At 45.0% G+C, this 13456-nt stretch overlaps 1 protein-coding gene across 2 annotated transcripts; it reads right to left on the bottom strand.

Annotated features, from left to right (window-relative positions):
* Positions 1-669: 669 nt before the first annotated feature.
* On the bottom strand, positions 670-13024 carry LOC114428733 (sine oculis-binding protein homolog). 2 transcript variants are annotated; one of them, XM_028397401.1, is made up of 7 exons: positions 12695-13024; positions 10194-10323; positions 9732-9926; positions 8647-8798; positions 7456-7551; positions 5330-7282; positions 670-3209 (listed from the first exon to the last, which is right to left on the bottom strand). In XM_028397401.1, exons 1-6 carry the CDS (start codon positions 12785-12787, stop codon positions 5339-5341), a joined length of 2610 nt encoding a protein of 869 aa, XP_028253202.1. In that variant the 5' UTR covers positions 12788-13024; the 3' UTR covers positions 670-3209; positions 5330-5338. The 2 variants fall into 2 exon arrangements, with proteins under 2 accessions (XP_028253202.1, XP_028253203.1); XM_028397402.1 differs by having other exon boundaries at positions 5330-7261.
* Between the last annotated feature and the right edge of the window lie 432 nt (positions 13025-13456).

Here is a 13456-nt window from a genome sequence, read left to right as displayed (position 1 = left end):
TCTGGCCTGATGGAGCAGACCTCACCAAGGGCTTCCGAAGAATATTCATGAATTCTGAGCCACATACACTGTATATAACCACAGGAATAATACTGAGAAAATTAGTTAAAAATAAGAATAAACATGCATTACTATATAGCATCATAGCCTACATCAGAATAAAAACATCAATACCATAATAAATCCTTATCAGAGGGGGAAATTAATGTGAATAAATATTTTTTTAAAAATCTGTAGTCCTCATTTACATAATGTTTTTACAATGAAAAAAACTTCAATATGCAATAATTAAATATGCTTTTATTTTGCGGAGCTCACATCCGGTTTGTGCTGCTTAATCACAGCTGTTCCCCCTTCGTGTTCTTTCGTTTTTTGTTTTTTTTTGTTTGTACCCCAGGCCGGAATATCCTCGTTAAAACCCTCCAGTGAGGCTCCTGCTCCCGGCCAGCCCTCACCAAGCCGGAATTCCTGCCGTCTTATCTCATTCATCTGATTTACCGTCACCAGAGACTCGACCAAGTATTCCAGTATTTTAGGAATGCTGATGCGTTGCCTTTTAAACACGCTGCCACTAAAAATAGACATTTACAGAGAGCGCAGCAGCAACTAGACAGCAAAATACCAGTCGGGTTAATGTAAAGGCCTAAAGCACCACAGACAAAAAAGCACTTACTTGCTCTTAGAATAACTTTTTATTTATTTTACTTTACAAAGAGGTCTCCACCAAAGCTCAATACAAACAGACAGTGGGCTAAATGTTGTGAGGGGGGAGGGGGAGGTCTGAAAGTACCTATAAGCAACAAAACCACTGACAAAAAGCCAAAACTCTGAGATAACACATATATTGTTTCAGATAAGAAAAAAATGAATGGCAGTCTTAATCGTGTATATTTGTTTTAGTGTCTGCTGTCGGAGTGAAGGGACCACTTGTTGACACTGCAGCTATTTGCATGGATTCATGTCATCACTGAGTCATACAACCTGTTCAGAAAGTCCCCTTGCCAGCCGAGGATGACACTGACATAATGGCACGCCCTGTGGTGAGGATGCTGGCTGGAATGAGGGGGGTGGGGGGCATGTTGCCACTCACATACACAAACAGACACACACAAAATGGACAGGCAACGTTTTTGGAATGATGGCAGCGGTATAGGTCACATGATGGCTTCTTAATCCCAGACTGTTGAACTAAGAAGAGGCTGACTGCATCCGTATGACACTGCTGCTGTAACATGTGGAGTCTGAGTCTAGAAGGAGAAGCTTGGCATTGGATAGCAGTCAGGTGGCACTGAGTGCAGTGTGCTCTGGGTTTCAGCTGACTGACTGACTGTGAGCCTCTTGGTGCGGGTGCAAAATTACACAGGCAAACACTGCTCTCTAGTGGACATACAGCATATAAACATATAAGGCTGGAGACATTTAAAGGGACAGTTCACCCCATAATCAAACATTCTGCTGTTTTGTCCTGTGGCCTGCAGTGTGTGGCCTCATAGATAAATGCTCACTACCTAAGACACTGTAAAACATTTGCTGGGTGTGTAAAATAAAATTAAAAATTAAAAACATACATGAAATTCTTATTATAACTATTATTTTTTGGTGCATTGTGCACCACACTCTGAGAGCTGATGCATCTCTAAAACTCTCCAACTCATGTTAAACTTACATTAAACTGCACTGAAGACTAGGAAAAATATGAATATTTAATTTCAGCATGAACTGTCTCTTTAAGAGCTTCAGCATACAAACAGAAAAACAAAATTAAGCAATTTTTGTGAAAATCTACAGATGCATCATCCATAAGTTAACGTTACATCAAATAGTATCTGTGTAAAGTTCAACTAGAAAACTGACAATGGGCTAGTGTTGACAAGCCTCTAGCTGGATCAAATCTCTTTCCCCGATAGCGGGGAAGTGTAATACTGATCGCTGCATACTACAGCATTTGATGCTTTTGAGTATAATACCACATTTGGTAATATTACAAGACTGTGTTTTTTCCCAGATTTTTTTCCCCTGATTAGAGCCAATAACATATAGAAAAAAATCAGTTAAACTGTCATAGCCCATGAATATTAACATGCATGGCACTCAGTGCTAAAAGTAATTCTGATTTACTATCAAAGATCAGGCGGACAGATCTGTAAATCACACATTTATGTACCAGCGTCATCAAGACGACTAAAGTGTTCACAGACCACCTCAGCTGCTGCGTTTTAGAAGGTGTACCCTCATAGATAGATATATATATATATATATATATATATATATATATATATATATATATATATATATATATATGTATATATATATATATATGTGTGGTGTGGTTTTACATTATTTTAGAGGAGGCTGAGGGAACTCTCCTCAAGTTATACTGCTCAGTCGTCTGTTTTGACAGCTCAGCCTCTCCATACAGTGAGAAAACTGCCCAAGGATAAAGTCATAATCTCAGCAGAATTTCCCTCCTCCATTGAAGCAAGTGAGCAGAGTAGAGAATCACAAGCAATCAGTTGTGAGGGATTAAACCTCAGGACTAGTGTGTGTGTGTACCGTATTTAGATTGGGTGGATTGGTGGAGGAGAGAAGGGCATGCTATATTCCTGGCTGTCGGTCAAAAAAATAAAAAAGCTCCTGAAGTCTGAGCCCCCGTCAGCCAGGTAACCCAAAACCTGGAGTGGGGAGTCAGCGTGGGATATGGGGAGAGGAACAATGCGGCTCTTTGTGCAAGCCGGGCAGAGAAAACAAACCGTTTCCCCTGGAAAGAGATCATGTTCAGGCTCCATCTGAGAAGACCACACAAGGCTGATCAGAGCCCTGTCTGCTGTGTGGAGCAAGGAGGAGGAGGAGGAGGAGGAGGAGGAGCGCATCTGGGCAGCCACACTCGCTCGTGCATACACTTTAGGGCAATGTCAGACAGGAAGAAGATCTGAGATGCTCCATTCCAGGCGAACACACTAGCCAGTGATGCTCTTTGGTCCAAGACAAAATGTGTGACTGTGTTGTTGTGTTCTTCCTCCCATGGTGACTTGTGATACTTTGGCCATCTGGAGTGCTTCCTGGGTTGGCATCCTGCTGGTCTACAGTCAGAGCAACACTCTGGTGGGCTGACAGGCTGAGGGACAGGCTGGTGGGTGTTAGCACTGGTGTAGTCCACAAGAGGGCGTGGCACTGAATCTGGCACTGCCATACAGTGTTAAACAGGGAGTCTGTTCATTAGGTGGAGAGGTTGGGAGAGCAAAAAACAGGAAGGAGTGGGAGACAGAGAGAGAGAGAGAGAGAGAGAGAGAGAAAGAAAGAAGAAACGTTATAATTTCCATTTCTAACATATCTGATATCACCCTCTCCTGTGCTGGACACTCATTCTTTAATCCGCCCATTCTATATAAACACTGAGGCTTTTAGTCATGTCAACACTCAGATAACCGTTGCACAGGGCACAATCAAACTAAGAACATCTGGCCGCTTTTCTCTCTCACAGACTTTCATTCAAACACACATATTAAACACAAACAGACGTGCACACACATACACACACACGTAAGGGCCAAACCAGGGTTCTCTACTCCCTCTGTCCCATTGCGTTTTAGTTTCAAACGCTCAGCGAATACCCATGTGGTGGGATCGAATTACATGGGGCTATAAAATATCCCAAATAAAGGCAAGGAAAACTGAGACGAAAAAACTGGCTGTTTCCTGAGGTGAAATCCTGCAGTTGGCCGCTGACTCTGTCAGTGTGGGAGATTTTTTCTAAGACTTTTAGCAACGGAGACAATAGAACAGGACAGCAATGTTCAGCTCTGAGCAGAGAGGTGGCAAGCTAAAGTCATTCACATACGGCAGCCAGCTCCCATTACACACAACACAAGGCCATAAATCCGTCTGCACGACACAAGCAGCACGCTGTGATTTCATATGTATTGGTTACTAAGGCGATGCATGAAACCACAACAAATGACAAAGAGTAAAGCGGGAACTCATTTAGTGAAAGGAAATCTTGTTGTACTCAGGCACCACACATCTGGGACGCAAGATAAAGGTTTGCTTTCATTTGATTTTTAAACACAATTATTAATGTGACCCCTGGCCTTTGGAGGCTTGGAGTGCAATATGGAGAGAAAAACAGGCCAGCTGAAATCCAAACCATCTCTGTAATATCAGTGGCTTAATCTCATGGCATACAAAAAAATGGAAACATGATCTTGTCATGGTGCGATACCAGCTGGTGAGGATGACGGTTGGTGTTACAGACATTTGGACTACCGATCAGGGAAAGTGAAATGCAGAGGGGCCTTTGAATGGTCCGAAGTAAGAAGGCTTTTCTGCTGCATTGTAACAACAACATCTGGTTGGCAGCGGATAGCAGTGGTGAGTGAAGAAAAGGAAAACGGAGTGAAAGGGGACAGGAGAGTGGAGAGTAAAACTTATACATGGAAGAGAGGCAAGCGAAAGCCAGAGTAGGGTGTCATTATGACACATGTAATCGGATCACTCTGGTTCTGCCCGTGTGTTTTCTAATGAAGCCCCAGAGCTCTATCGCAGCTGACGGCTGGCTCTTATATTCACAGCGCCTTGTAGTCTGCCTGACAATCACCTCTGTCTCTACAGTGATCTCAGAAAGATGTCTCTGTTAGAGATCACACTTCAAGAAGATGAGATGAGAGAGACTTTGGAGTCACACCCAATCTTGATCTATCTCTGTCTTTAGTCTCATTTTGGACAAGCTATCCCATAACATCAAGGTCAAAGCTTGATTAAGCTGTTCTTCGGCCGTACCTTTGAACCCTAGCACACACTGCAAGCTGCTCCGGATGAGAGCAATATTTTATCATGTAGTATTAAGACCTGCAATCACAAAACTGGGCAAATCTGAGCCTACAGAATAGACTGCCATGCAAACAAAGCATTGTGACTGTCAGGTTGTGGTGAAGTGATCGCCTTTCAAAGTCACTCTCACTGCCTGTGCCCTCCACCTCCTTTCCCTGTTGTAACCCTAGAGCAAAGAGGAGTGCCAGGTTACTGGGATTCTCTCTCTTTGGCGCCATGCTGTTTAGTGACCACGCGCATACTGTGAGACCTGTGATTAAGTCTGTATGTGTGAATGTGAGAGTGCACACATTTTCCTATCCCTGGTTAAATAGGGGTTAAAAATAAAGGCTGGGTTTTAATTTTAACCAATGTGGAATACCGTAGAAGGTTTATGCAAATACAGTTACAGTCAACAAGACTCTGCAGCTGCATGAGTAAGACAAGGCAGATCTGTAACTCAGTAAAACTGAGATATATAAATGTTACTGAAAGCCATGCGATCTGTAAGAGAATCTCTCACCTCCACGTTCTACTTATTCTGATCTCGGATTCGCAGGCATCGCCTCTTCAGAGCTGGCTCCATGTCTCCTACACTGGACACATTAGCAGGGCTCCTCATGCTACCCTTGTCCCTGAGTTTGGGCAAGAGCAGTGGGGTGGTGGTCCCACCTGTCTTTGGTGCTGTGGGCAGGGCGTAGGCATGGTCCTCATCAGGAACATGGGAGTCCTCTCCTACGTCGCCGGTAACTGTTACAGGGTTGTCTGACTGATTAACTGGGCCCTCTACCCGCCCTGGGCTAACAACAGAGCACTTGTTTTCTTTTATAGCCTCTAGCTCACTAAGTGCAGGGTCAGGGGGTGGTGCTGGTAATGTCTGGGGCAAAGAGGAGTCCGGACTGGCAGGTGTGGATGAGGAGGATATCCCATTTTGACCATGGTCCTGAGATTTCAGGGCAGAGGGCACCGGATCGTGCCCGCTCCCCATCGGACTGGGTGGGGTTCGAGACAGTGGAGTGTGGGAGTCCCGATGCTGGTACACAGTGTCATGTGAAGGTGACTGTGGTAGAGGAGGGGTAGGTCTGATGATGTCGTGCATCCCTGATCTGTTAATCTGTCCTGCTCCTGAGTCCCCAAGCCCTGACAGGTCCATCACCCCATTGGCACTGTGCTCCAGCTTCACTTGGGTCCTTTGAAGAACTCTTTGGATGACTTGTCGCTCTGACTGCTGTTGTTTATAGTCTGTCTGCCCCTCTGACCCGGGAGGAGAGCAGGGGGATTCATTGTACAGCGCTCTGGGGGAGGATGCTCCACTTTGGGGTGTTGATGCTGGAGACAAAAACGGCCTCTCTGTTTTAACCCAATCTACATCCCTTGTGCTGGAGTCACTTGGTGAGGGGAGGCCTTGTAACAAGGATCCACCCATTTTGTTGGCAACTAATCTGCTGTCACCTTCAGAGATTCCTGGAGATGGTAGCCTAGCAGGCCTTGATCTTCCCCTATCTACCCCCTCTGGCACTGGCTGGATAACTCCACTGTGACCTGGATTTTCAGGGGCTGCTTTAGGAGGGACTGGGATGGGGATAGGAATGGGGATGGGAACGGGCAGGGGAACGATAATGGGATAAGGCACTAGGACAGTGGGCTGGGGAAGAAGAGGGCTAAACGATGGAATACCAAAGTTCATTATGGGTGGCATTGGGACAGGACCCCGTGGCATCATGTTCAGGGGAGGGGAGTGCAAGCCAGGAAAATAAGCTCCTGGGAAGGGATGCATCAGTACAGGGGGATTCATAGAAGAAGAGCTAGGGGGTTGCAGGTGAGGAGAGTGCGGTGGTCTGTGGATAGGGCTAGAAGGGGGGCCTGGATGTCTAGCAGGATTGGCAAGGGGGCTTTTGAGGCCTTGAGCATGAAGAGGGGGTCTGATGAAGGGAATAGGGATTTGAGGTACTGGCTTTTGTTCCAGGTGGGGGCGAGGGGGAGGTGGATGAGGATGGGGAGTGGGGTGGGGTGAGACTTCCACAGTATTGGGATGTGGAGGAGGCTGGATGGATCTTTCCAGGGTCCTAAGACCAGAGACTGGAACTTTGGAAGAAGTAGAGATGGAGGATGCTTCTGAGGTGGAGATAGAGGAGGATTCTGCTGATCCATGAATTAATGTTGGCCCTTTAGGGGAGAGGTTTCTGTTACGGGCTTCCCCTGAACTGTTGTTGCTGTTCCAAGATTCTGGAGTGAGCAGCTTTTGCCCAGCCACACCGCTCTCAACCCTCCCTTCCTGACTGGTTCTGCTTGGGCTGGAACTGGTACTGGTGAGAGCTGCACGGGCCTCTCGGTAGAAGACATCCATCTTGTACTGGTTCAGACACTTGGTGCTGCAGAACTGGAGTCGTTCCTCACCAGACCCGAAGTCCAGGTATTCTTTAGTGTGACGAACATGCTTGCACCAGTCACATACCTGTGGCACAGGGGAGAGAGACTGTGGGGGGTCATTGAAGTGACAGATTCTACCAGAAAACTTTAAGATCTTTGTACAAACATGGTGACTACTCACTATCTATGCATGTTAAACCTTGTACAGTGATTTCATAGCATACTTGTATTAATACTGTACAATGAAAAACAAAAGATACATTGATAGTGTCCTCTTACTCTGACATTGGAGTTTATCTTTAGCACCAGTCTGGGCGAGTCCTCTGTATGTGGATGCTGTGGGGATCTCTCACCATGGAGGTCTTCATCTCTGGCCTGACAGGGGAAAACCACAATGTGACAGACATGTCTGTGAGGCAACTTGTGAGAGTTCATCCTCACACGCTTTACTGGAATTATTCTGTGGTTACTGGTCACCAGATGTCTTACATAACAAGTTTAAAATGCTCTCCAATTAACTGTCTTGTCATGATGTAGTTTAAACTTCGAGCATAGCAATAAACCTGTGACAGTGCATCGAAGGGGGGGAAAATGTTGTGAAACAGATATGATTCTACAACCAGCAGAGACATAATGCAGGTGATGTGTTGTCATATTATTAATGCCCCTGCCAGTATTAATATAGGAAATTCCTCTTGATTCGTGTAAACTGATCTGCTATGGATCTAAGTGCTCCCCCATCTCTGTGACCCACTGAGTCGTGTTGAGTTACGAAACATGAGGCAGCTGAAGGTAAGGTATGCACTGAAAGTGGACACCTCGCCCCAGGCCTCCTGGCCTTCCTCTCAGACAAGCAGCAACAAGCCAACAGAAATGCTTTTCTCCCCACCTCCGAAAAACTAGAGGGCTTGTTGCGCACAGTCTGTTCAGCCCTCCTTTGTGTCCCTGTTGTTGTGTGAATAAACCTACCATAGTATAAACAACAGCGAGGGTGAAAGTCGATACAGCTGCTCGTCACCCTGCACCACTAAAGAAGGTATATCCATGTCGTAATGGACAGTGAAAAATCACAGCCATGTGCATCAGAGCGGTTTACCGTAGCTGCAGCTTTTCTGCCCTCTAAACCAAAGCCACTTAATGGCCGGACCCTTCTCCATTAACGAGAAACTGATACTAAGTGTCCTGTACAAACTTTGACCTCCCTCCCACCATTCCTAAACTGGCTGCTCCACACTAACTAGGAATTTTGTTCTTAGAGAGCCCTCGCCTTTTAAATCCCTGTAAATAAATCCATCAGTTATGACCTCACAAGATCAGGAGTATCTGATTCTGATGACTGTGTACCTGCCCGAAACTATTTGAAGTCTGTGTGTGGAGATTGAAGCAGCTAACAGTTTTTTACATAAAAAATGTGGGTATGTGCATTTCTACTGATCTTGATAAACAAAACAACAAGTACACACCACTCACCTTGTTGCGTTTAAAGTAGGCCCGTCTGCAGGCTGCAAAACACTTTTCACTGCAGAAGCTCTTCAGCTCTGAGCCCATACACAGAGAGTAGCGTTTTACACCTTCCTTCTGGCACCAAACACAGACTATCTGCACATTCTGTACATCTTCCACTGCGAGGGAAAACAATCAGAAGAGAAGAAAAGACCATTAGAGAGTGCAATTTGTAAAAGTGTATAAATTAGTGTCAAAGAGGCGTGTGTCACTCTTGGGGTTAGAAGAAAGTGAAACTACAGCTTAGTATTTGTAAGAAGTGTTTATTTCCACCAAGACATGAGTCAACTTAAGTTATCCTCTAGCAAATCATATGATCATGTAGATACTGATCAGAATAATGTTTAAAGAGCCCATAACTGGAGGTGCTCCAAACCTCCTGTGCTCTAAAACAGTGTCAGGGTCATACTGCTGGATCCCTGCCTGCTTTAGACTGTCATGGTGTAGTATGGCAGCATAGGAATAATGATTTTTTGTTTTGACTCATATCAGTTTTATTTGAGGACATTTTTCATCCAAACTAACTTTGCTCAGATATACATACATTTGGGTTTCAACCAAGTCCATGCCCTAACCTAGGATTAGGATTAGGATTAGAGTTAGGCACCACTTTTCAACCACAAATGTTGTTTTAATGTTAAAAATAATAAAATAACAAAATGACACACTACAGTATAACTTTAGGCTTTGGCTTTACAACAACATAAAGTGGCTGACTAATTTATGTTCAGGCATTATTTTAGGGCTTGCAGCAGTAATAACATATATGACATTAATAATCCCCAAAAGGATACTGAAGTAAAATGATGGCACCAAGTAATTGGAGGAGAAGGAGACATGCCACGTTTACTTTTTACAGATCTTCTATTACATCTCATGAGCTCATGAGGAAAAAGTTGAAACTAATACATGCTGCACCGCCTGCAGCTGACCCCACGCTCTGACCTCTTAGCACATAAATATAATAGCAATCATGGATTGTGTGAGTGTGTGTGAAAACGAAGCAATTCCATTATTCAAAATTATACTGTGTTCTCCCAAAAGCTCACTACCTGCTGATGGCTTTATGAGGGGGACAATGACCGGCGCAGCGCTCTTGTGCTCCTTCGGGGTGGCCAGGGATGAACTTGTAGAGGAGGAGGGTGATGAAGAAGGAACGCTGGCAGGCTCTCTCTCTCCACTCTTTAGGGCCAGGACTGTGTGACTGACTTTGGTGTCCAGACTTTTAGGTTTTGGCAAAGAGTTTTCTGTTAACGTACAAAAAAAATACAGTTTGGTTGTGTAACACAATCAGACAAATCCACAATATAGCTGACACGATACTGTAATAACTTCTGCGCAAACAACAGATGTATTTGAGTGAATGAAATGTGAGAAGCTGCAACTACAGGAGATTATGTTTAGCAAATTTGTGCAGTGACTCAGTGTCTGCACCAATGAACCTGCAGAACCTGTTGGTTTGTGTAAATGCAAGACGTCTGTACCAGCAGTGAACTGTCGACACCTGCCCTCACCTTTTAGCACAGACACATGCTGCCGCCTCTCTCTGTAGTTTCTGATCTCGTTGGCCTCGGAGTCTCTGAGATCTACCTTGTCGTACCCATACCATCCCAGGAGCTCGTTCATGGTGCTTTCTGCAAACGTCTGCAACAGAAAAAAAAATCACAAATTAATCTTCCGTGTACATGGATAAGGTAACAGAGTCATAATCCTGCAAATGGGATCTTGTAAGCATACATCTCAGGGTTATTAGTGGAACTTTTTATCCTATGTTAAACATAATCAGACCTCCCTTCTCTGAATCAATGTGAGGGATTCTTTCTCAGCCCCAGCCCTGTTGGAGAAATGAATAGGGGCACAGTGGAGTACAGTATGACGCTTTTTCCATGATGTATTCAAGTTGTTTACTCTTGCTAAATCTGAGACGGAAAGGTTTAAAACCTAACACCAGTGTGAAATCAATGAATCATCCTTTGTTTATCTCTTTTAATTGGAAAAAAGAGGGCGAAAAGAAAACTGTTCTCCACAGATGGGATGTGTGGTCTCCCTTTTTTTTTATTACGACCAGATGAAAAAAAAAAACACAAAGGTCTCTCTCTTTATCCACCCACCTCACTCTGTGGCTTTTGGAAGAACCGGATTGGAGGAGAAACCTGATCCGGAACGGGCAGAAATCAGAGTGGGACACCCTACACCACAGCGAGGTCCCACGGTTCTCGGAAATGCCCCACTCCTCTCTCTTCCTCTTCGATGTCCACCACTCTCTCTCTCTCTCTCTCTCTATCTCCAGCTTTACCCTGTCCCACCCCTTGCCTCTTTTTCTCGCCTCTTGCCCCCTCCACCTCCCATCTTCACCATCCTCCTCCACTATCCCAGCACCTTCCAGCCCTGACACCCGACACAGCGCTGCCTCTCAGGTTTCACCCTTTTCCAGCACAGCCAGTCTGCTGTGGCTGTGGCCGTGGTGTTGTAGTGCTGTAGTACTGACTGCACATTCTTTCCCCTGCTTTCCTCACTCCGACCTCTGCTCTGCACCAGGGCCTCAAAGAAATGGATCTCTCCCTTGCTTGCTCACTTTTCTGCTCTGTGTGTGTGTCTGGGAGAGAGAGTGTGTGGGTGAGTGCAAGCATTGGTATCATATCCAGCTAAATATGCCTAACGATGATTAAAGTTAAGTATCCGGTGTCTGGTGCTGCGCTCTGGTCTGACGTGGAGGGAGTAGGTCCGAATGTGGTGTTGAAACAGATGTATTACAGAGACAACACTGGGGATGGACCTCAGCTGAGAGAGAAATCTGTTCCCCTGCTTTCCTGCCTGTCGTTCTCTCACTGTTATGCTTTTGCCTTTTTTTAATCATTGGACTCATTTTAAAGGTGCACATCTTTGGGACTTGACTCCATAATTTACCCATCATGCCTAATTTTGGTATTGCGGTATTCTCCAGAAAGATGGCGATTCACCCATTTTTTTCCCCTCGTTAACTGGCAATTTTTGTTTTTTTCATTCACCCACCCCTCCACTTCCCACAATGTTGTTTTTGTTTCTTTTTGGCAGTTTAGACAAACATCTGCTTTGTGAGAGTGACAAGCCATATCCCAAACCACAGAAAGAGTTGCAGCCAAAGGCAACAAACTGGGGCCGACCCTGAGATTCAGCCCAGGCAGGCTTACATCAAGCAGGGATTTTGTTTCACATGTTTTGATTAAAATTAGTTAAGATGTAACACTACACCTCCCCTGGATATCAAACGTTACAATCCAAACCACTTACACACACAAAAAAAGAGCACATTTCCTCTCTCTCATGAAATCTCCCCCAAGAACACGGCTTGTCTTTTTAGATTTCTCAACTTGGGCCTGATGAAGTCTCTGTGTATCCCTTTCCACCACAGTCAACAGTCTCAAATAGCCAGTGTCCAAACCCAAACAAAGCAGACAATCCATGGATTAGTTTCCATGCAGCAATAGGCTCATAATGGTGGGAGGGAATCATGCCTGTGACTGTGATTTAACTTACTGCTGGATGTGCACTGACTGAGGAGAAACATTTAAAAGTCATCAATGGGCAAAGTTGCAATGTGAGACTTTTCTCAGTTTATTTAAAGAACATAAATCTCTTTCTCTCTCTCCCCCCTTTTCCTCTGTGGTGCAGCAAGTGAGCGCACCAGGAGCAGGGAAGAAGTGACGCACATCTGGATCTCCGCTGGACATTACAGTGAGAGCGTCCGGCCACAGCTGGTCTGACATGGCGTCACAAGAAGGTCAGCCTCTTCTTCCTCACTACTAACATCTAATTAAAACTTCCTCTGTGAGGTTTTCGGTTCAAACTCGGATTAGTTTGCTGCCTGACAAAAACCTCAGCGACTTTTTTAATGTGATGAAGTTACCCAAAACCCACAAAGGGAGCATTCATTAAAAACAAACAGAGTGGTTATTTTCAGCACTGATTTACGCACGTTGGCTCGCCTGCGCAGTGCGCGTAAAGGCGCTGGATAAAGACCTGGTTTAACTCTCACCTTCATCTCCTGGTTGATCTCCCTCTTTACGGGGTGCGCGGGTTTCCTGCTGCGTTTATTTTCCGGTGGTCTCCCTTTCTCCATCTCTGGCATAGTCCTGATCTGGGCTGGATCCGATCCGGATCAGTGTGTTGGATGTCAGCAGGGAGTAGTTTTAGCGGAGTTACTAAGAGTGAAAGCTGTCACTCCCGGTGACAGCCGCTGTCATTCCCGGACGTCTGAGTCCCACATTTGGGGCTTCGCACCAGTCGAGTCCACTGAACATGCGTGCACTCCGGGTTGCAGGATCCGCAGCTGAACAATCCCCACTCTCTCTTCTTTACAGCTGTAAAGCTGATACAGACACCTTAGAAACGTTTTCCGGTTGGGCCTTTCAAAGTAAAGGTTCATATCCATGACAACCTGTCAAGTAAAGTCAAGTAAACAAAGATAAATCAATAGTTTATTAAACTACCTTTAAAGTTAGTGGAGCTAACGTGCACCAATTTACATTAAAACTAATTTCAAATGACTATTTGTATAAATAAAATCATATAATTAATAATATTATTGTGTTGATGTTTTTGTCCTGAACATGATCCTTCAATGGTGTTTTCGGCCTTGTTCTTTTGCCCTCTGAGTTTCACACACACACACACACACACACACACACACACACACACACACACACACACACACTATAGCCTACTGTGGCTTACATCAATACAGCCACTTAACATGTGACACTTGTGACGCTTTTATTGTGAAAGGTCATGCGCCTGG

This window comes from Parambassis ranga, chromosome 24, assembly GCF_900634625.1.
Source record: "Parambassis ranga chromosome 24, fParRan2.1, whole genome shotgun sequence".
Taxonomy (NCBI): Eukaryota; Metazoa; Chordata; class Actinopteri; family Ambassidae; genus Parambassis; species Parambassis ranga.
Note: the sequence above shows the minus strand (reverse complement) of the source record. Positions and strands in the feature narration are given on the sequence as shown.